A 23,239-nucleotide genomic window follows, 5' to 3' on the forward strand; every position below is an offset into this window, starting at 1 on the left:
CTGGCTGGATTGAAAGTGAGGACACTTTCTGACACATAAACTCCAGCAGTGGAAAATATAAAAGCATTTTATTTATTTTTTTATGGCACATGCGAGAGGTTCTGGATCAAACTATCTATAAGCACGAAGAACTGTGGATTTAAAAATTTGCAAAAACATAAATTCATAATCCTTTACGAATCCGTTCTTATTTCCAATGCAGCCTTTTGTCAGTTCCTGCTACACAAGCACAAAGCTGAAACAACACACTGCGTAAATGGGTTCAGTATATAAATGGCTAAACAGTACATCCGATTATTTATTTTTTTCTAGTAGGTTGGGTTTCATATACAGAGGTTGATGAATGGCTCAAAGAAATGATATTTGTAAACCAGATTTATTGTGGTTGCATTGCTGGAAAGTACTTGGAAGGGCCTGAGGGTGTTGCTTCCAGGAGGGAGGGAACATGTCGTCCAGGATTCATTCCAAATGTAGAGACTGAGCAATCAGTTTTAATTTAGAAAATCTGAATAAAAGGGTGCACTTGGAGTCCAAACAAGTTGTTGTTCTGACACCATGTAGTGAAATTACTTGTTCTGAAATATACCATAGAAATAATAATCTTTCCTTTCTCTATATGATGCTGTCACCACAATGTTTCACATTGAGCATAGTGTCTATAGAGTAAAGTGATATGGAAACTACTTAAGTATTTTTTGAAAGCTATGCTCTAAATATCAATCTTCAATCTAGCGGTCTGGGAATGTTATCTGCATGTTCCAAAGAGATAAAAACCAAAATTGTACCTGAAATTGTACATTAGACACACGAGAACAACGCTTACTGGAAAAACCATACTTCTTTTTCACTTCATTTACAGGTGAGTTGTACAGTAGCACATTTTGAGAAAATATATTCCCATTCAGAGTTTGGATATGTAGTTGCAACGTTTTTTTATCCTCTGAATTAGAATGGTGCACCTTATTTTCAACAACGATTAACAAATGTGCTCAGTTCTTGAGTATTTCCTTTGTATTTTACTCCCAAGAAACTTGGCTTTGTTAAAGTCTTTTTAGGGTAGATCTTTATGGGATTTGTTGTTTAGCAAGTCCAACATTTAGTTGGGAATTTGATCAGGAATTTCGCTCGGGCACGGAAGACGCATCCTGAATCACCCAGTAAACACTGTCTGGCAGACCGAGGCTTTTGGATACCATCTGCAGTTACGTCACCAAAGAAACACGAGCTCAGATACAAGACTTGAAAAACTGCGTCACAGGGGTGCACTAAGGTCTCATACATGTTTCATGAATCCCAACTTGTATTATAGGATTCAGACGCAAAGGTAAAAAAAAAAGGATGTAATTTACTGGGCAAAGGGGATTTTGTCTTGAAAATGTCTGAAGTTCATATGGAAGCTTCACCTGTGAGATTGTGCTCTGTTCACCGCTTTGCTCTACTGAGCTGCATCAGGAGATCTTGCTGTCACTAATCTACAATTCAGAAAATCACTGTTCAAATAACTGAAGGGGTTGATCTCATATGTTTTTTTTTTATTAACAGAAGTCACAGTTTATATTAGGAAACAGAGCAGCAAATTTCATGGGAGCATCACAAACCAAAAATCTTGTCGTTTATTGAATTCCTCCACTGCAAACTGCACATGCATCCATAAATAGGACTTTGTCGCAAAAAACAAAACAAAACAAAACAAAAACAACATTGAATAGTTCTGTCCTACTTTTTGTCTAACTCTAACACAAAGCAACTCTTTTCTTAGAACCCATTACATAATTATCTGTTCAGTAAAATGACTCAACCATTCAGAGGTATGGCAAAAATACCTCAAATAAACCTGCTTTGTGTCCGTTTGGGAAATTCTATGGACGTGTTGCACGGATACTGAGAGCAGGAATACCTCAGGTCTTCTGGGAGCAAATATTTCCCGGAATTTGGGGGCCTGTTCAACCACAGCGACTGCTCGTTTCATTTCATTTTCATAAAACTTAAATGCAGCTCGGTTTTTGAGATAACGCAGGTAGAGAAGCGTTCTATCTCTCCCGATCATTCCTCTCTCAGGGGCTTGAAATCCAAACAATAAATGAAGGAAAAAGGACGAGGGAGAAGGAAAATGTATTGGAAGAGAAAAATGAAACAGTGAATAATTTGTGTCTCCTGACATGATGCAGCCCAGGCCCACTTCCTGTAGCTCAGGTTTCACTGAGTGTGAGTGTAATCTGCTACAAGGGGGAGGAGGAGAGGGTTCCACTTCCTGCCGCAATTCATGATTTTTGGGACTTTGGATTTGTGCAAAGGTTATGGAAGGTAAGAAAAGCAGGATGTTGGAAAAAGAAAATGAACAGAGCTGGGTGTAAAGATTTCTGAAAACATGTATTGACAGCAAATAAACAACTAAATAACTATACATGATGAGCATTGTAGATGGAAATAACGGTGCTAGAGACTTTTAAAGGATCCTTTCATGTGTTCTTTGTGTCATAAATGTTGAATGACATAATTTACGCACTCCCACCTATCTGAGGAAAGAAAGGGGATTCATGCATTAATTTGTGCAGGTGTGGATTATGTGTGTAGGTTCAGGAAGAATCTGGCTTAGTCATTATGCTTTCCCATCTTTTCATAGTGAATCATGCAGTTCTGAAGTTTTGATGCTGAGTAAAGCTTCCCTTCTCTGATATTAATCCGCATATGTTTTGTGCTTTGCTTTGCTTTGATTTGTAATGGCTTTATTTCTTAAACATTGCTTTGTGTCTGCGTCCATTGGGGTGTGTGTGTGGGGCGGAGGGGGTTGTGTGCATGTGTGTGTCCAGCTTGGGGCTCCGTGGTGTCTGTTCTGAGGTTTCTGTGGCTGCAGGTAGCGGACCTGTTCACTTAAAAAACTGTACCTCTAATGTACTCCAGATGATCCCACTATTTATAACTCTCCTGGATGCATGTTTTCTCTCTCTCTCTTGCTCTTTCTTTCTCTCTCTCTCTCCCTCTCCCTCTTTATAACAAGTACACACACTGCACACTCCCTTGGCTTGATGTAATCCTGGCGCCTGCCTTTTCTTTTTATTATGCCATCACTCCTGGAGGCTGTTTTGAAAGAAACAAACACTTGCAGACATACAACCTGGGTGTTGAAGAAGTAGAAATGCATGTGTGAACTTTAAATAAATTTTACAAAAGGCTTATAAACATTTGGGGGTTTAAATAACAGCTGGAAAAGCATTGTAAGTAGTCTGTAACTGCATAACACTTTATCAAGCCTGAGGACCCCATACCACAATGGTTCCCAAAGATTTTTTCACACTTCAGGTTGCAACAAAACAAACTACAAACCATCCATACCGCTTCCCGCGGCCGCCCCTGCAATGGTACTGACCAGTATAGAAACTGGGCTTCGCTGTTATCTGTAGATGAGGTGGCGACATGCACCAAAAGTGTAGTAGCTGTAATTACATTAGCATCTACTACTCAGTTAATGCAAAGTGTGGACCCAGGACATCTGAAGACCAGTGTTTGTTTTTTGAAAAATTCTTAAAAACTATGCGCTTTTTTATTTCTATTTCATAGTTCTGCAGTACTTTGTGTTGTTCTCTAACCTTAAAACCTATATATAAATAAAGAAAGAAAAGGTTTTCTGTTGCAACGTGTCAAATTGTCAAAAGGTTCTAGGTACTTTTGCACGGATGTAAAAATATTGTAAGGAGTCGGGTTTCTTTTTCTTATGCAAACTGAATGATGTGTGCTTGGAACCAAAGACCAAAAGGACCATTTACTGTGTTATCAACAAAAGTTTATAATCCAGGCTGTGTCTGAACTTTGGTTTGGAAACAGAGTTTCCTGTTTTCACCATGCATCTTTTCTTTTTTTTTTGCTTTTTACAATATGTACTTTTGGTCCCAGGACCTTTTGCCTTTTTTATTTGATTTTTTTCATTTTTTTTACAAGGCGGTTCTACTTTACATTTGCTGTAAGAATGCCAAGACAACGGTTCAAATCACTGTTTGCATGTGTGCATGTTTGCATGAGAAACTTGGGAAGTTGGCACTAACCTTAACCAGGCACCCAGAGGGAGAGAAGAATTATGGGGCATTTAGGCCAGTTTTACAAGAGCTGAAAAAACACGCGAAAGGTTCAAATGACACCAAACACCGGCCCTATAAAATCACACAACCAACACCTTTAGAGAGCCACGCAGACAGAAAAACACCAGCCAGAGTATCACATATCATGTTCTAATATTAAACTTTTTGCAAAGTCAAAAAAAAAAAGAAGAAAGAAAGAAAAGAGGAAAGAAAACACCCACACAGTGATTCAGAGCACAACTGGCTAGAAAAATGCTGCCTGGCAATTACCACCGCATCAGCAAGACTTTGTTTTCTTACAGTCCCGACATCGTTCTCTTTGTCTCGCTGTAGTTTTTTCCCTGTTATGTGTGCTTGCACAAAGTTTTCAAGAGCGGCACAAGGTAAGTAAAAGACACAAAGAGCGTTTTGGAAAAGCTAAAGAAGAGAAAGAAAATGGAGTTTGAAGCAGAGAAGGAAGTGAGCCTGGAAGATTATGTGATAAAGTGAGAGAAGACAGAAAGGGGGTTGATTTAAGATGGGAACGTTGGATCAAGGGAGAGGTAGAAAGACCACCTCAAAGTAATGAGAGAGGGAGCAAGGAGATAGAGGTAAAGAAGGTGGAGACTGAAAAGGAGAGAGAGAGAGGGGGAGAGACCACCCCACATTTAACACCAGAGGGAAGACTGTACATTTTTAATGTCTATTTTCTCTTCCAGCTCAGCTCCCCTTGGACCAACACCGAGGCTGGAGTCTCTTGGCTGCCAAGACATCCCTCTCTCCGCCCTGATGTGTGTGTTTGTGCATACTCACTCATGACAGGGGCCCCCAGAACGCCAATAAACTACGGCTGCGCTCTTCTTATTGCTTTCACCAGACAGAGGCTCGAAAACCCTTATATAATCCCAGGATGATGCAACTGTACGTGTGTATGTGTGTGTGTGTGTGTGTGTGTGTGGGTGTGTGTGTGTGTGCGTGAGCTGTATCGGACGAATCAAAGCTGCTCTTAGCAATCTTTCACACGAGGAAGCATGAATTTCCCCACACATTCCTCACCCTATCCAAAGGCCTACGTTGAGGCGAACAATGTCCTCTCTCAGATGTCATTCTGTGTGTGACCTGAGGTCTTTTTCATAGCAATAGTCTGTAGATCTCTCCACGATAAGAAGCCACTGTGGTTTTACAAGGTAAACAAAGAAAAACCTCTTTAACCTTAATCAACAGACCTCCTAAAAGGTCCCGAAATTAAGCATTCTGAAAGCTTGAATTCAATAAGGGCACTTTGTGAGGGGAGCGGTAAATTAAGTTAGGAGAAAGAGCCCATGTGTTTGATTGAGCCGTGCTGGTCTTTGATAGAGCGCTCCGTGTTTATGTTTGTAAAGCGAGGCTGCTGCGATATTGTCTGGTATGCGGAGAGTCATGAAGGTCTTCTGTTTAACTCAATCTGCAAGATAAACAGCCGTGGGCAGGAGAAGCTCAAAGGATTCTTATGAGTTTGTTCCCATCTTTCTGAGATTCTCTTCTTTTTCTCATCGCCGCGCTGGCCCGGTCCTTTCCATCGTCTTTGCCAGTTTTGTCTGTTCTCCTGACGTTTTGCCTGTGGATTGTTGAGTTTTAGCAGACTGAATGTAAATTTTCTGGGAGTGAGTATAAAGGCCTGTAGTCCAGCTGGGGGTCACTTCATTCAATGCAGGGGAGTTTGAAAGGTCACAGGTCAAGACTGATGGGCGCTGTTGGCACCGACCTTAGGGTATGTGTGTGAGCCGCTACTCCTCCAATTGATAGACAGCGGGGCCAACTGGGAGGTTACCCTCACTTCCTCTGTCGGCAGTAGCCCCATTATTCATTCTGACCGTTTTTAGATGCATTTTGGTCTTAATTACAAATAGGTTGCAAAAACAAATTTAGACAAGTTACACTGAGAAAAAAATAAACATGGAATTGTTAATTTAAAAACACACACACATACACGCACACACACACACACACACACACACACACACACACAAAATTTTAAACCTCAGGCAAAGAAAATGTATTGATGAATTATTACCACATATCAGTCTCTGGCACTGCTTGTTTGACAATTGTGTTGATTGGCGATTTAGGCAATTTAGAAATCATTTACTTAGAGTTAAGAAAAACATTTTCAGTAGCTTGCAGCAACAACAGTTTGATGATTTACTTGATGGTTCAGACTGTCACGTCTTTTGGAGACAAGTACCACAGCCGTGTTTTAGTTAGATTGAGATCTGGACTTTGACTTGGTCAAGCCTTCCTTCCTGCCAGTCATTCTGGTGTAGACTTATTGCTGTGTCACAAGCACACAGCAAGAAAAGTCAGGCTTGATGGCCTGGTATTTGATTTCATAGTTCTGTGGTTGATAGAGGATTTTATGGTCAACTTTATAACCACAAGATCCAGTATATGCAAAACAAGCCCAAAACTGTCCCTTCCCCACCGCGCATGACAGACTGTGGAGACCTTCTGCTTCTGCCAGGCACAGGATTTTGTTTTCACCGAGCACTGCATGACACAGTTTCATCCAACCTGTCGAAAGGACACTGAGGTTTGGTTGTTTGCAATGGTGATGCAGAGTGGCGTATTTATGGTGTTTATGTCATGAATACCTTCCACACCAGCCATATCTAGTGTCAAGACTGATGGGTGCTATTGGCACCAACAAGCAGCCTGCAGTTTAACCTGCTGACTGAGTTCTGTAGAGTCAGATTGAACTCTACCGTTCATTCCAGTGTCTTTGAGGACCTTGTATCAATTTTTTATTTTTTTACTTGTTTTGGTAAAGATTGGAAAGCTTCAAGCTTGGCAATTGTCTTTAATGTTTTACACTTATGCCCAAGCATTCTCACTGTGAAATAACTTTAAATTCTTTAGAAATGATTTTATGATCTTTGTTGGGTGACAGTTGCTTGAGTAATATCATTGCTACGGTCTTTCCATTCTGGCATTGTTTTAACACAGACCTTTACCGGGATTATGAGTTGTAAAATGTGCTTTTCTGGAGTGACACTTCCCACTTGTCCTTTAATCAGGTCCTTTAACGTGGATGAAAGAAGTAGAGGTATTCTTAGTATTTTTCCCCCCTTTGCTGCTTTTGACAGTTATGAAAATCCTCCATCCATCATCACACTTGGGTGGTATGAACATCTAGCCCCATGGGAGTTTTGCTCAATAATAATTTCAGCAGCCGAGTTGTTTTTTCCTCACTCCCACTCATGCTTTTGCAACAACACTACTAAACCACTATAACCCCAGACCATCAGTAATTCTGACTTTAACTCTAGACATACTCAATCAATTAGAATATTCATTCCAATGAGGCTCATTTGTCAGATTAAAAAGTATGCTTTGAACATTTTAAACATATTTTTTATTGAGACTAAAGCATTTTTGTTTTATTGGTTTTAAATGTTATGTTTTCATTAACTGCTAGCAGAAAATCACTATAATTAACAGAAATAGAGGCTTTAAAACACCAGTTTGTCTGTCATTATCTATCAGAATGTTTCACTTAGTGATAAAGTTTCTGAAATAAATTAACTTCTCAATGATATTCTTATTTATTGAATGGGACTTTACATTCATCCAGTGTGAAAGTGTCTATGAATATCCATTGACATGTCTTGGTCCATAAGGGTCACAGGAACACTGCAATTTACTTTGGGTTATTTGCAAAGTTTCCCTAATCCAAATGCAGTTCTGACTGCTACCACATCGGGATGCTGCCACCACTGTGTCACTGTTCAGATGGTATGTCCAGGTTTTTTTTGTGTTTTTTTTTTCCCCACAAATAGTGGTTTGAACGGAAATGGTTCAGCTTCGGTCACGTCTGCGTCTTTCACATCTGCATTTTCTGGCAATCGGCAAACCTGCCTTTTTATGGCTTTCTTCTCCCCTCTCTATGAAGGTCAGATTTGCTGATTGCACATCCCATCTGAACTGTGGATCTGTCTGGCTCCTCCACAGTTATCATTGGTATGTACACCTTTGCAGGGCACTGGTCCACGTCACATCACATAAGGCAAGTGAATGTCAAAAAAAAAGTCGTTATTCAAAAACGTTCATGCAAATTTTCAAGATAAAGACTTTGGAAATGATCAGCAATGAATCTGAACGTCTGGCTCTGAAGCAAAGACATTCTGTGCTCTTCCAACCATTTTTCACCGATTTATTCCACAGTGACTCACATTAGTAGAGGAGTTAAGCAATGTGCCCCAAAGACTGGCTGGAGGCACAAGTACCTCTACTTCAGCTGCATACGTGAAAACTATCTGGAGTACACACATAAACATGTTCATGTATATGCACACACTAACTCTTTAGGTTGAGATGAAACACAGATAATTAGCTCTAATGGAAACCAGACTTCCAAATCAACTCTGCTTCTCCCTCTGTCCGTCTCAGGCTGACTTCCTTCCCCCCTTGGTCTTTTTGTGGTGTTGAGGGTTAATGTAAACCAGGGCTTGTTGTTCCATAATGGGGACCTTCACAGAGACACTGGAGAGAAGCGGCGCTGGTAAAAGCAAAGAGAAACAGGTTGACTTCTGCTGGAGTGTCTAAACAGCCAAACACACTTGAACCCAGGCCTGTTGTTAGAGTGTAATTCATCTTTCGGCCAGTGTGTCACACACGGAGGCCTGCGCCTTTGGTTTGGATCAGCGTAGGGACTGCAAATCCAAACGCGAGGCGATATAAAGCAGTGATTAATGAGTGGGAGAGAGTGTGTGTGAGTTTGTGTCAGTCATCAAAGAGTCTATAAATCATAGCACACTTAAAACTGGAGAGCCAGATGCCTTCACACTGATAACAAGCGGTCAAGCCATTACTTTCAAACATCAAAGAGGGCAGGAGCCGGGTTGCAGGACCCCCTCTTCTTGCTGTCTCTCCTTCTCGGCGTGGAATGTATTTCCCCATTTCATAGGCGTGAGAAATCTCCCTCTTTGTGTTTATAACCTGTATGTGTTTGTGTGCGTGTTTGGAAGCCTTAGAGGTGACATTCCTCTGTGTCAGAGCAACAGCCTCAAGTTTAAGATAACACAGCCACGGTAATCTAAGGGTGGGAATCGATTCCCCCCTATTGGTCAGCGGGGTCTTCAGGGTCGGAGCTGATGGCTTTACCTTCTGCACGCAAGCTGTGGCGCAAAAACACAATAACGCTTCGATAATCATCTCCTAACAACCATGTAGAGAGGTAGATTTTCACACAGCATCCACATCAGTGTTACTGTAACCCTCTTGCCTAATCCTACTTGAAGTTTTTATGTGAAGTAACTACCTGGAGGAGATTCTTTTGGGGAAGAGTCAAAGAATCCAAAACTTATACACCTAAATATAATATGTACTATTTTAAACCTGTTCTTGTTGGATGTGTATCTTACAGGTACATATATTTGATACATGAGCAGATTATTTTGTTCTGTGTTGGGGTTTTTTATGAGAATCATTACATTTATCCCATTTTGTGCTGTAGTTTGTCTCAGTTCCACAAAATTATATAAAATTCCATGACGGATTACAAAGATTTTGTAACACCTCTGCAAAGTGTTTTACCATCTGATTTTTAAAGATTCTACCCCATTCTTTATAGGCTGTTAAATTCTATTTTTGTAGTGGAAGTTGCTCACAAATTCATTTCCAAAGACATTTTCAATTCGCTTTATTAACCAGAGCATGTTTTTGTTTTTGGCAAGACTCTTGAGAGCTAGCTGCTGTAGCACCTGCAGCTACCTCCCCCAATTCTGGCTTGGAGGACATCTGCGAATATCATGTATGCCTTCCACGGTTCTGAATTCACCACGTTCAAACAGACCACTAGATAATTATGGCTTTCCCAGATCCCCGAGCTCATGAAATCACTGCTGAATATGCCAGCAGTGTGAGATGTTTTCTTTTGCCCCCTCCACTCTGCTTTAGTTCCCTTGGGTTTCATCAACAACCAATGAAAATAATGTTTACATAAACCTTAAAGTCATTCCAAAAGACCTTGAAGTGAAAGCCCTGCCATTGTTCAGTTTATTTAGGCTCACAAGCGCTTGAACGAACTAACAAGACAGCTGAAAGAGATGAAAGATTGCATATTGTTATCTTTATTTAACATATCATCAAATATTTACAACAGGGGAAAAAAATGATTTGTCCATTCAACACTGTTTGATAACCTGAAAATAAATAAGCTTTATTGGAGAAAGGGGATAAAAGGAATTTCATACCTGCATACAAAAATAAATACAAAATACTTCTTTTTTTTTTTTCTTAAAAAATTGTCACGGAATGTGGAGTCTTTTTTTTTTTTCATGTTTCAAAACAGAGCAGTTCGTCAGGGGCTTGTTTTGTTTGTACAACATTCATAGTCGCAGTGGTCTCTCTCTTTCTTCATATCCGCCCTGGCAGTCCAAGTGCTCCCCTTGCAAACATTACAATCCACGCAAAGGGAAAAGTGAAAGGGGCGGCTTTCCTCAGAGGCCTGAAGCAAAGCAACAGATCCTGGGCCTTGGCTGTCTTCGGCCTGAGTCACTCGTTCTTCAGTCTGTGAAAGAAAGAAATATAAATTGTGTGTCAAGAAAACAAGTATCTGTAATCAAACATTGATTTTACATGGTATTTGGATCAGGTCTTGAGATTTTAAGCCAAAGGTGGTTTCTGTTCAGTCTTTAAAGAACGAAACCTGGTGAGAGACATATTCCTAAAGATTTTATTGCAGGTAAAAATACCCTTTACCTGCACTGATATAGAATGCTATGGGGATAAAAAAAAATAGTTTTTTGACAGAGAAAAGCTCTGCATTGTCTTTTTAAAAAGTGACTTGCACTTATTGGACTGATAATCCATGTCAGCAAATGGACATTTGCAATAAGGTCTTTGCAAAACATTATTGGAAGGGCAATGCTTTGCACCAACTGATCCAAGATTTTCAGTAGTAATTAAACTATAAAACCTGGTATGTGATAAATAAATTGTACAGATGACATTATGTAAGATTTGAAAATAGTTTAGCAATAAGACTCTAAAGCCTTTGTGCAAGTAAATATACATTTATTTTCACTTTCAATTATATGCACGTAATATCGTATTTCGCTGTTCAAATGAGGCTTCAGCACTAGCTGCCAGAAGGCCGTTTTCGCAGACTGACGTAAATGCAACCCTGTAAGTGTTTAAGTAGGTGCCATACAGACATTGGACTGGAAATAAGCCCAGGTTCCATTACATTGTGACCCAGCAGTATGGAATGCTGAAGTGTCCCAGCTTACCCTGATGCCTCATCACAGACATCCCAGGTCCAGTTAGTGGGAAGTGGTCGACAAGGACCACGCGCCCCCCATCCTCCAAACTGAGAATGCGTAGCTCAAGCGCTCGTGCGCCACGTAGCTGCAATTGGTCCCTCGCGCGTCCAGCTCGTCACTCTGGAGAACCTGGCACAGAAAGTCAATATAGCGGGCCGCCAGCTTCAGCGTCTGGATCTTGCTGAGCTTGTCAGACGGGAGGGTGGGGATAATTTTACGTAACGACGTGAACGCTTCGTTCAACGACTGCGTCCGTTGTCGCTCGCGGATGTTGGCCATCACACGCTGAGTCTGCAGGTCGTCGAAGGAGCGCGCGGGGCTGCTGCTACTGGCCTCGCTGCCGCCGCTTCCTCCGTCGTCGCAGATCTTTCTGCACTTTTTCTTGCCACGGATGGAGCTCTCTACGCCTCCCTCCTCTTCCTCCTCCTCGTCCGTGCTCCGCCGCGCTGCCCGCCGCTTTCTCGCCCCTCTCCGTGGCAACTGACGGTCACTCTCCTCTTCGCTGTTCCCAGCGCTGTCCATCGGGGAGGAGTCGTCTTCCCGCATCGTCTTTTCAGACGGACTTTTTTTTTTCTTTTTTCCCCCCTTTTCCTTTTTCGGATATGGTACCGTTTTTGACCCCTGACCCAATTAACTGTCACAAATATCAACAAACAGGACAGCTATGTTAAGGCGTTTGGCTTGCAATGGTTTTTAGAACTGAATTAGGAAATGTAGTGCGCAACAAAGAGGGAGAGGTATCTGCCAGGCTGGGACGACCCCAGGCTCTTATAGCGAGGAGAGGACTGGATGATTTTGGGGAGGACTCTCTGATTGGGAGAGGAGGGGTGAAATATAATACTGCGGGAGAAGGAGACTTAGGGAAAACTCCTTAAAACACGAAAGCTTTTCCACACAGAAGTGGGAGGATGTGGTGGGGAAACGTTATTAAATCATGCATCTTGTGCAAACACTAGCTGTGTGGAGATAATTTCTTCTTCTTTTTTTTTCTTTCAGTGTTGCACAAAGCTTACAAAATAAGTGGAATTCCTTTGAGTTAGAAGGCCCCCGCCCATCCATACTGTTCATTTTTCATCCACGGTTTGCTTTAGTAGCGGCCTCTAGCAGGTCTGCATTGTTGGGTCTGGCATCTCTCATCTTCCTCTTGGCAATATCCCACAGATTCTTTACAGGGTTTAGGAGAGGCCATTTTGCTGTAATGAAGCCCACTGGTACCATAGTCATTAAAACAGGTACTTTTGTGAGCACATTGCTGGCGATTGCTGCTGGAATGCTATAAATGTTCCTTCTGCAGCTCGATTGAATTGTAAGATGCTTTTAAATTCTCCTTTTGATTCTACATGTGGCACAACGCAAAGAAGGTGACCAGCGATGTGTCTGGTCGCTGTTAAAGCTCTGACTCCCACTGCAGCGTATACCTTGTGAATCCCGAATCTTTTGAATGGGCTTGTTCTCATTAGTTTCAAGGGTGCAATTGTCCCTATCGCCTTTGGACACGTTTTCCTTCCACTAAGCTTTCCAGTAATTTACTTGAAAGCAGACTTTTACCTTATAACAAAATCTGTTTACTTTCTTGGCCTTATGTAGTATTCTGCTTTTGTTATAAACTGAATTGTGTTTTGTGTTTTAATAAGCTTTAAGCTGCAATTATCAAAATTAACCAGAAATAAAAACTTGAAGTATATTAGTATGTGTGATAAAACTACATATTTCACTTTTTAAATTGTAATAAATGAGGTTGTTGATCATATCAAAATGTTTTGAAATTACATTTTGGAGCAAAAGTGCCCCAGTTCCAAATTCTAAATAACAAAAGGAAATACATACATTTGATATTTAAGATATTTATTCAATTATCTAAATTTCAGCAATTGTACATGGTAAAATGTAGAAATGTTTAACTATAATATTTACTGACTGCATCTTAGAAGAATGTATAACTAATCAGTATTTATTTACTTTTTTCGTATCCCCGCTTTGCAGCGCATTCTGAATGAATTTCTTTTCGGTTCACCCTGTAAAGTCAGTGGGCGGGGCTAACTTCTATTAACATGGTGACTGGTCTGCAGTTCAGGTGCACGGTCTGGTTCACGAGACACAGTGATACTTTAGATAGCAATTATTATTATTATTATTATTATTATTATTATTATTATTATTATTATTATTATTATTATTATTATTATTATTATTATTATTATTATTATTATTATTATTAATAATAATAATAATAATAATAATAATAATAATAATAATAAGGTTTAATTATGAAATAAATAAATAAATAAATAAACATTTACAAATAATTTTAATATCTAAAGAATTCTGTTTTTACTTATTACACATTGTGCATTTAGTAAATTTACAGACGTAAATTAATTAAAATATTCTTTATTAGTCTTTGTGTTTTGGTTTTCTTTAAGTTAACACACATATGAGCTTTCGCTTCATTCGTGACAGTACAGACTCTCTCGGAGCTTCTATTTCCAAATAGAGATCCAGAGATCCTAATGTTGAAAGTGTCATCCCTCTTTTCTTCTTTCACATTCAAAACAAACAGAAAACCGCTAAAAGTCTCAGTGAGCTGCCAGGTTTAGACGCCTCAGAAGGGAACAGCGGTGGTCAAAAAACATCAGGCCACTGAAACACAGGAGGTTGTCCCAGCAGGAGGTTTTTGCTCCTATAAGCAGACCGGCGTGTTTATTTTTCCCGTCAGCTGCCCCGCGTTGAGGTATGCACTCAAATGGGCCCGACTTCCCCGCAGGGAATCGCGGCACAGCAGCTCAGGTTTAAAGGAAGATCCGTCCTGTCCAAGGGTGCTCTTAGGGGCGGAACGCTGCGCGCAGCGGGGCGCGTATATGGGACTGGAGCGAAACGCAAATATGTGGTGAAGGTGGAAAGGGGAGGGAGGACAAGAGCGGTCGTGAACGTACTTGACCAGTGAGCAAAAGTTTCTACTAATAGAACAATGTTATTTATGGATAAAATAATAATAACAATTAAAAAATAGAGTGAATAAAGACGAAGTAATTACTTTTTCTTTTGCTGCCTGGGTGAGGGGGGGGGGGGGGGGAGAGAGGGGGGGGATCTTATCAGTAAATAATCTTGAAAATGTAAAGGATTTGAAAGCCAAATACAAGATTCACTGCGTGAAGCTGGGTGATCATCTTGTTCTCGGGGGTGTAAATTGACAGAGACGGGCTCCGATTGAGGCCTTTGCGAGTAGACTTGCTGCTTAACTCTTGATTGGGTAAAAAATATTCATCTCTTCCCTTAACAAAAACCAAATCGTCAAATTATGGAGTAAAAGACGTCAGTACCGCACCTGTTCTGCAGAGGCCAGGTGAGACGTCCGGTTGCGTAACTCTCCAAGGTGCTGAAACACGCATTACGATCTTTACCGTCAATCCCTCTGAAGTTCTGATCAGGAGTTTTCACAAGCAAACATTGAGCTGTTCATCTCATTGTAAGCAAAGGCGGGGAGGTTTTTTTTTTTTTTTTAATAAAGAACAAACAAAAAGGTAGAATTTTGTAAGGAACATCATTTTGGGGGGTGGAGGGAAGAGAGCGGACGGTGCACTGTTCTCGTTGGGTAGTCCGGCTTTCTCCCAAAAGTAAAAAGGAAAAGAAAAACATGACCATTATAGGTTAATTTACTGTAGGTTGAGTGGTGTTTCTCTAGATTACTCTGTGTCTGCGTGGTTATGTGTCTCTTTGTTGTCCTGCGATGGACAGGAAATCAATCAAAGTTGACCCTGCTTCTTAGCCAATGGCGACCCTAGTCGTGGAGACCATGCGTAGTGCCTCCAGGCCAGCAGGGGGCTCTCATGAGTGCAGGACTTTTAACTGGTATTTCAAAGTTTTCTCCAAAGTTTTACAGAGTTTAAAATAATGTAAAATGCTTTTTGACCTTTTCGAATGGTTTCGGTTTTAAACGAACTAACAAATATGGGTTAACACGTATTACTAAAGTTGTATTTTAATATTCATAATGTAATATGGCTGTCGATAAATTTATCCTATGGAGTCCACATACCCGTGGCTTAATCAAACTAACAAGTAAATAATAATAATAATAATAATAATAATAATAATAATAATAATAATAATAATAATAATAATAATAATAATAATAATAATAATAATAATAATAATAATAATAATAATAAGTTTACATTCTTTGGTGTAGATTCTTGGACGTCCGTGGTAATCTTGCGAGTTATAAATCCATTTGCCTTCATTTATAACTATCAATAAAGAGTACAACCAATTAAATCAACCATTCCTTCCAGGTTATATTGAAAGATAGCAAATAAAGCCGAATTTTTCATTGCTTCTGTGTTATTTCCTTTCAATTGTTCGATTCATCAAGCGAATAATTGAACGGTCAAGTAAAACACGAGTGACTAAATCCATTCCCCTTTCAGGCCTGATACAACACTCACACATTGAGTGCTGTGGATGGTGATGGTGTAGAAAAGGAACAACCCCAACTCCAATTATTGTCATCTAATAATAATAACAATAATAATAATAATAATAATAAAGCGCCTATGGCAAAAATAAAAACACATACGTTTCCTGCTACTTAACTGTGCAACTGTTTATTCCTTTTTTGCAGTAACTTATTTTTAGTCTATACGGAGGGGGGAAAAAAAAACATAACTCTGTCTCAGGTGTTCTCCAGCAGGTCCATCATGAAGGAGATGTAGACGATGGCCAGACGCAGCGTCTCGATCCGAGACAGCCTCTTCTCGTACGCAAAGGTGGGAACTTTTCTCCTCAGCTCATCAAACGCCTCGTTCAGGCTGAACATCCGCTTTCTCTCCCGCACGTTGGCCGCCTGCCGCTGGACGCCGGTGATGATCCTCCTCCGTTTGGACCTGCTGTGCCCACGGCTGCAGCACCTCGGTGAAAAGCTCGCCGGATGCTCCGTGCGCCCTTCGCCAGGCGGAGATGTGCTGCAAGAAGAGTCGCTCAGCCGCGTCTGGTTGTTCGGGCAGTAGGGCGAAATGTCCACCTCCTCTGATCCTAAAGCGCACTTCTGGGTGAACCCGATCAGGTTGATGTCACTGACAAAGTTTATTAACACGGAGTCGTGAATGTCCATGATCAAGTCTGCATGCAGGGAAAAAAAATCAGACTCCAAGCAATCACCAAACCACGACAAGTGCATCCAAGTTTCTATATATCCTGTCAGCTCTCCACGGGGTTAGATCCTCTTTGGCTGAAGTCCAAGGACCTTTTTCCTGCGGTTTTAATAAGTCACCCACACCTCTTCACAGCGCCACATCTTTCATGCCACCTCTGCTTTTAAATCGACTGAATTTCCCCTCTTAGTAAGGCCTTTTAGAGGAAAGCTGGAGGGTTCCGCCAATTGATGCGTTGTCCTCCCCACCCCAGAGGCCCTAAATGAGCATCTGAAGAACGGAGGCTCTTGACAGAAGGTCACAGACTCTTGTTTGCGCTCTTCTCTGGGCCTCGGCTGCTAAATAATGACACTTTTAACACTTAAACTGGCCAGGAGAAGACCAAACAGAACATTCTCCTGACAGTCAAAAGCTTTTCTGTTGCAAATCAAAGCAAATAGCTATCCGTTCCCATGGCAAGGAAGAGTCCACACTGCAGGAACTGCTGAGAGAATCACTGGGAGCTTCAATGCGGCAAAGAAATTCCTCTTTGTCTTAATTTTTCACACTCAAACAATCAGTTTGGGTAATGAGTTTATTTACTTTCCACTTGCTGCTTTTTTTTTTTTTTTTTTTACATGTTCGAGTACAGACAAATTGTCCACATGTTTAAAGTGACTATTTTTTGAGTTGAGATCATAGTTACGTTTCTTTCAATTCAATGTTTCCTAATCAGGAAGATGGCTATTAGAAGTTACAAAACTCTAGTTGCTGACTCATGAGTGGCCAACTGCTTTTCAGTGTGATTTTTGGGGATGGGTCTCACAAAGCAATCACACTGTTTAAACCTTTCTCAGTTTGCCACATTTCACCCACCAACTTGTTTTCTTCCGGTTTGTTTGTAGTCTCCATAAATCGTCCCATCAACTCTGATCTGCTTCGTTCTGGAGCAAATGATCCCACAGCACGATGAAGCCACCACCTTGTTTCACAGAGAGGACGGTGTGTTCAAGGTGATGTGCAGCCTCACGTCTCCTTGATACCGCAGGTGCACAAAAACGTGGGAGTATGTGCTGATTTGTAAGATAAGATCGATGCGTGTGTGTGAGAAAACAACCATTTAGTTATTTGGCAAACCTCAACCTAAAGTTACAGTTAATAAAAACCCACACAAAGCCCTTTTGATGGTGATTTGATGGTGTGTTTTACTCCACTGAGATGAAAAACACACTTTGCACTTTATTAATAAACAACAAATAAGATTGGCTGATGAGGAACTGCACTTGTTGTCTTCAACTGTATCCGAGCAACCAGCCTTTTTTCTTCTTCTTCATTTTACTGCCAACCTGAACCAAAATATTGCACTGAAATGTGAAATGTAATGTTGTGACAGTTCCCCTCTTACAGAAAGCAGATATCCATAAAAATAAAAAAAATAAAAAAAGAAAGAAAAAAGAACGTGAGTCTGCATCATTTTGTGATTTAACGTTTCTTTTGATTTTCAGCGTGTATCTCCTCCACGTCGCTCTGACCTTATACCTTCGTCTCACTTTCGTTTTGTGTATTTTCCTGGTAGACAGATACTCATGACGGTTCATTCCACCGGTTGTTGTGGAGACGCTGTGAAAGCACAGCTGGCCCGTAGAATATGAGGTAATCTCACCCTGGGGCTGCTTAGCAAATATTGGTCTTAAATAGGGAGTAAAACCCCAAAAGAGGCATGCAAACAGAGTCACAGGGACATACACACACACACACACACACACACGCACACATGCACACACACACCCGGGGTTTCTCCCAGCTTTAGTCAGGACATACCTAAACACAGACACTCAGAATGGTTCATTTCCTGTGCTGCTGTCTTATTACTGGCAGAACAGATTAAAATTAATGATGGTTGTTTTGTGACGGTGTTGGAAGAAAACCCTGTACATGTGATATGTACAAATTCATTATAAACAGAATCCCCATCAGATGTTTTAATTCGTGGAATTAATTATCTTATGTTTTTACAATAAGTTAAGGAAACCATCCAAATATACTGACAACACAGGTAAAACAGTCTGGACAATAATTTGTAAAATTTTTAGAGGCTGTTCAGAGCCTTGCAAAACAAAGTCTTCATTTGTCTTGGGCTTGGACGTTTTTATATTTTGTCACATTACAGCCACAATCTATTGTGTATTTTTTTTTCTTCTTCTTTTTGTGATTTAATGTGAAAGACCAGCACAATGTAGGGCAAAATTGTGAAGTGGGAGAAAAATGAAAAATGTCATCCCTGACCTGTTTCATGTGTTCCTTGTTCATTTTGATGCTGTTTGCTCGCTCATGTTATCCAACAAACATCAGAGGTTTTTACAGAACAGCTGGATGTAAAATGAGATTAAATTACACACAGGATTGGAGTGCATTTACCATCTAGGCAACTGGTTGTAAAGGATTTTATTTCAGCGATATCAGAGGAAAACAATGTGAACAAACAAAACAACAAAGCAAACAAACAAACAAGAAAAAAAAACAGCATCTGGCAAACATGGGTCTTCAGCCTACAAAAGAAGATATTTTGTGGTATTTAGGGAATCTAAATCTTAACACACAACTGAGACAGAAATAATAATAATGAAAAAACCCCAACAAAAACCTTAAATGCTTGTTGCATAAAGTGCACTCGGTTTGCCCAGAGGAAACTGAAGGTTTTGAATATAGAGATCACCAGAGAGCAGTGTGTGTCCAATGAGCTGCTGCAGAGCAGCCAGAGCTGTTCTCACAATGTAAATCTGTCCCGCTCTGCTCCTCCTCTGGCTCTACGCTCAGTTTCCTGTCAGAGTACTGCCAAATTGTGTCGACCACCTCCAACGTAAATCACACTCGAGAAGCTCCCCTTTGGCTGCTTCTTCCTTTTTTCCTTGTGCTTGATCCCAAATCCTAATCTCTCTCTGTTTCTCTCTCTCTCTCGCCATGTTTCCACATTTTTCCTCATCTCATTTTGATCACCTGCTCTCTGCACGTTCTCCACACCTAGGAACCCAAGACCACACTTGGTATACTGTATAAGTGCACAGTACTTACATTTGAACTTAGAAACAAGCTGGCGACCCTTTCGTAACATTAAGGCCGACTTAGATCTGTAATCTAAAGAGAAAGGAGTCAAAGTTGAACAAAGGGAGTGGAGAAGATGTGTTTAACTCCTGACCTGTCTGCTTCTCTTTTATTGTGTTACTCTGAATTACTCCTCTAAACGTTTTGCTTTTTCTGGACCCCAAAGCTGACTCATGGTCCCTCTTGTCCTATGCTACATTTCTCTGTCTCTCTCTGATTGGTAGGACTCTTTTGCCAGTGGCTTGTTATTGGATGTTTACACAGCTGGGTGGCCATGTGAAACATTGGGCTCATGACTTGGACACACTCCAATACCACATCATATATCTTCTTAACCCCCTCTTTGAGATTTTCCCGCCGCACCACATGCACAGATACACCCACCCGTTCGCAAAACCGCTGCGTGCCTTCGGTTCTCCATTTTTTTTTAAAATAAACATTTCTTTCAGCCCAGTGTCACTTGAAATGTCCCCACGTGGCTCCTTTACCCAACCATAATGGTGTCAGCACCTTTTTCGTTGACTCTAAGCAGACGCCCCCCACCCACTTTACACCCACCTCTGGCCTTCTTTTGGTCTGAGTAATCCCCGGGTTTGTTTTGAAAGGGAAAAAAAAAAAAAAAGGGTTTCTTCCGTCTCTACTTACTGTCTTTACTTTCAAAGTGAAAAATTCAATATTTGCAGGGAGTTACATTCTCAGTCAGTCTCTGAATTCAGTCGGAGACTTATGACGGCGATAAAGGCGATATGAGCACGCCTTCATCACTTTTTACTGTGTTTTGGTCCTTTTACTCTGTGCATAAGTATCTAAGTGACAGTCTGTTAGTTTTTATGGTTATTTTTCCCTTTGCAGAGATATAACTTGGACACCACATGTTTTCCACGCGGACAGGGATTTTCTTTGCTCAACATGATACTGGTGGCACTTAAAAACAAACAAGCTCTGAAATATGGAGCGCATAAAGAAGAAGCATTAACAGTTCTTGCGTAAACAGCAGAATGTTTACCTTCTCAGTGGGATTTCTGACGTTTTTTACAGCTTGACGAATCAAAGCATCAGATCCATGTTAAATAAATGTGCACTTTATGTTTGCTCAAAGTGCAGAAACGAAGTTTTCCGAGCAAATTCTGTTGTTTGTGTGATAACTTTTTATCTGTTTATAAAGTATTAGACAGTACCATATCGCTAGGTTAGAAGGGATTTATTTATTTTATTTCTGGCAGCTGAGTTTATTGCTTCCAGTTTATCAAAAATGGCTGAAATATCTCTGGTTAAAGGAGCTGTAAATGACTGTTGACAAGGTGTATTGGTGATTTTGAGGCCTGCTGTGACATGAAATTAACTTGTTTCCATTTTAACAGTATTAATTACATCTCTTATGTAAATAACAGAACAGGCCTGATACGATATTCAGGAGTTCATCAAAAACAAACCAAAATGCTTTTTTCAAATCAGACTCATCTCTCTGATCCTGTACTGATATTTAGCTTTAAGGAGCCAACGTATGCAGCAAGGATGTACAGCACTCTGCTGAGCAACAATTTTTGCCTGGAAAATATCTGATTGGGTGATTTTATTAATCATTTTTATGTGTTTTACAAAATGTATTCAGATATGTTCTTTTAAACGTATTTGTTTGCACTCCAGACCTCGAAATTCACTCATAAAAACGGCATAATGGCACGAAAACCAACCAACCACTCGAGTAAACAATCAGCCAACTGACCCACAGAGAAAGGGGTAAAAAAACTGACATGTTAATAACTGAATCTGCACGCTGGTATGAATAGATTTATCATGTAACAGCAGCTAAAATAGTTTTGCAAGTTTCCAGTTTCCAGCAGGATGAATGGATACTTTAATGCAAATCCAGAGATGGGTGAAAGCTCTCTGGATTGGGTTGATGGTTAATACCGTACCTCAGTTTTGGCCATGTAAGAGAAGTATAATATATTTATCTTTTATTTTGGACCAGACTCTAAATATAAAGTGATGGAGTCAACTTGCTACAAGATCTCACTTTTGTCCTCGGTGAAAGCGGTGTTAAATTCATTGAAGAGAGATCGGAGTTTTTCTGTTCATTTAAAATTTTACTGCTTGTGGCTTGTAGTAAATCAAAGTGGGATTTCTGCAAAGTCAGTGAATCATTCAGTGACTTAGGGCGCTTATTTCATTTTCATGTCTATTGCTTAATAAGTTCTTTTCCAGATTTCAGCTCTAATGTAGGTTACACATCGTCAGCGCCAGAACTGGCCACCCACATTTCCTTTCATCTTTCCCCTGCGCCTTTAGGTGCCGTCAGCTCTGCCCTGTGGTTTGACAAGGTCTTCAGAAAAATATTAGAGTAAAATATTCAACTGCGTCCTGGGTATTGTTCTGCAAAGTTACGTGACTGGACGTGAGCTAACTTTTTCCAGTCCCAGAAGTTTTCATTCCTCCCCTTTGGCTTATTTATTTTCCTGTGGTTTTGGGAGGTTGTAGCGGCAGGTCTGATGACAAAATGTGTGTGTTCTTCTTTTTAACCTCTCTAACCTCATATTTGCTCTGCATTCTTTCTGTTCTGCACTTAATTTAAAGGCAAACGCTATAGGGAGTGACAAAAATATATATATATATATATTTTTTACATTAGATTGTTGTTCCAGAATAAATCAATGTAGTTATCCTCTGGTCATTAAGCATACTCTTTAGACTAACACTTTAATCATTAGGCTTTTTCTCTGTTGATGTTAATAAGATGCAAATAATTGAGATTAAAAGAATGAATGTTTCTGGGGGATTTTTTTAAAACCTCTGTCTTTTCTTTGGCATATTTCCACATTGTTTGGGTGTAGGAGTTATAGTTTATTTTGAACGCAGTCTAGACGGTCTACCTCCTCATTATACTGAGGTTTATTAATCTAACTCGCCTGGCCAGGCAGGGCAGGCACAGCCAAACAATCTCACAGACAGACATAGTAAAAAGGAGTTACACCCTTACAGTCAGTGCTACTGCAAACTTTATACTTATTTCTAATTTTAAGGTGTACTTTGTCTTTTGAAAAGCATAACTTGGCTTAAGTTGTCACCTGCAGTTCTTCTTGTCTTATTTTATTTACCTATTTATATATATATATATATATATATATATATATATATATATATATATATATATATATATATATATATATATATATATATATATATATATATATATATATATATATATATTACTGGTTGCCTCTATTATTTTGTTTTGTATTTTGATTTATTTGTGTTGTGATTATTTCTACGTTTCTTTTGGAGTTAGATATTGGTTTCTTTTCCTTTAGTTTTTACACTCCTGCATTATGTGTGCAGCTCTTTAAGCATTTTAATGAATGTAGATCCTCGCCTGATTTAAAGTCGCTAGTTACGCTGTCATTTATTTTCCCGTGCTCACTTGTCTCCTCTCGGTTTAGATCACCACTCAGCTGCATATTCTGCTGAAAAGACTCCATGTGACTAGTCGTCGTCTGTTGTTGGGTTGCCATGCAAACCACTAGGCAAAGGATAGAGCGCAGCAACGACGCATTATGGTTGAAAACCCAGAAATATGTTCATGTGAGTTGGTACCGGATATTTTTATCAAGTCCTTCACTGTCCCCCAAAAACATCTTTCCTCCACAACAACCTC

At 40.1% G+C, this 23,239-nt stretch overlaps 2 protein-coding genes across 2 annotated transcripts; both read right to left on the reverse strand.

The window, feature by feature from the left end:
* Window positions 1-10,163: 10,163 nt before the first annotated feature.
* Window positions 10,164-13,354, reverse strand: twist1a (twist family bHLH transcription factor 1a). The gene is made up of 2 exons (XM_044138830.1): window positions 11,321-13,354; window positions 10,164-10,599 (listed from the first exon to the last, which is right to left on the reverse strand). The coding sequence occupies exon 1, from the start codon at window positions 11,897-11,899 to the stop codon at window positions 11,354-11,356; it is 546 nt and encodes a 181-aa protein (XP_043994765.1). The 5' UTR covers window positions 11,900-13,354; the 3' UTR covers window positions 10,164-10,599; window positions 11,321-11,353.
* Window positions 13,355-15,544: 2,190 nt separating this feature from the next.
* On the reverse strand, window positions 15,545-17,091 carry LOC122843793 (fer3-like protein). Its single transcript, XM_044138831.1, has one exon. The coding sequence runs from the start codon at window positions 16,527-16,529 to the stop codon at window positions 16,026-16,028; it is 504 nt and encodes a 167-aa protein (XP_043994766.1). The 5' UTR covers window positions 16,530-17,091; the 3' UTR covers window positions 15,545-16,025.
* Between the last annotated feature and the right edge of the window lie 6,148 nt (window positions 17,092-23,239).

This window comes from Gambusia affinis, linkage group LG14 (assembly GCF_019740435.1).
Source record: "Gambusia affinis linkage group LG14, SWU_Gaff_1.0, whole genome shotgun sequence".
NCBI lineage: Eukaryota > Metazoa > Chordata > Actinopteri > Cyprinodontiformes > Poeciliidae > Gambusia > Gambusia affinis.

Excerpts from the sequence above, each read along its gene's own strand:
- twist1a (XM_044138830.1), bottom strand. The coding sequence starts at position 11,899 with ATGCGGGAAGACGACTCCTCCCCGATGGACAGCGCTGGGAACAGCGAA.
- LOC122843793 (XM_044138831.1), bottom strand. The coding sequence starts at position 16,529 with ATGCACTTGTCGTGGTTTGGTGATTGCTTGGAGTCTGATTTTTTTTCC.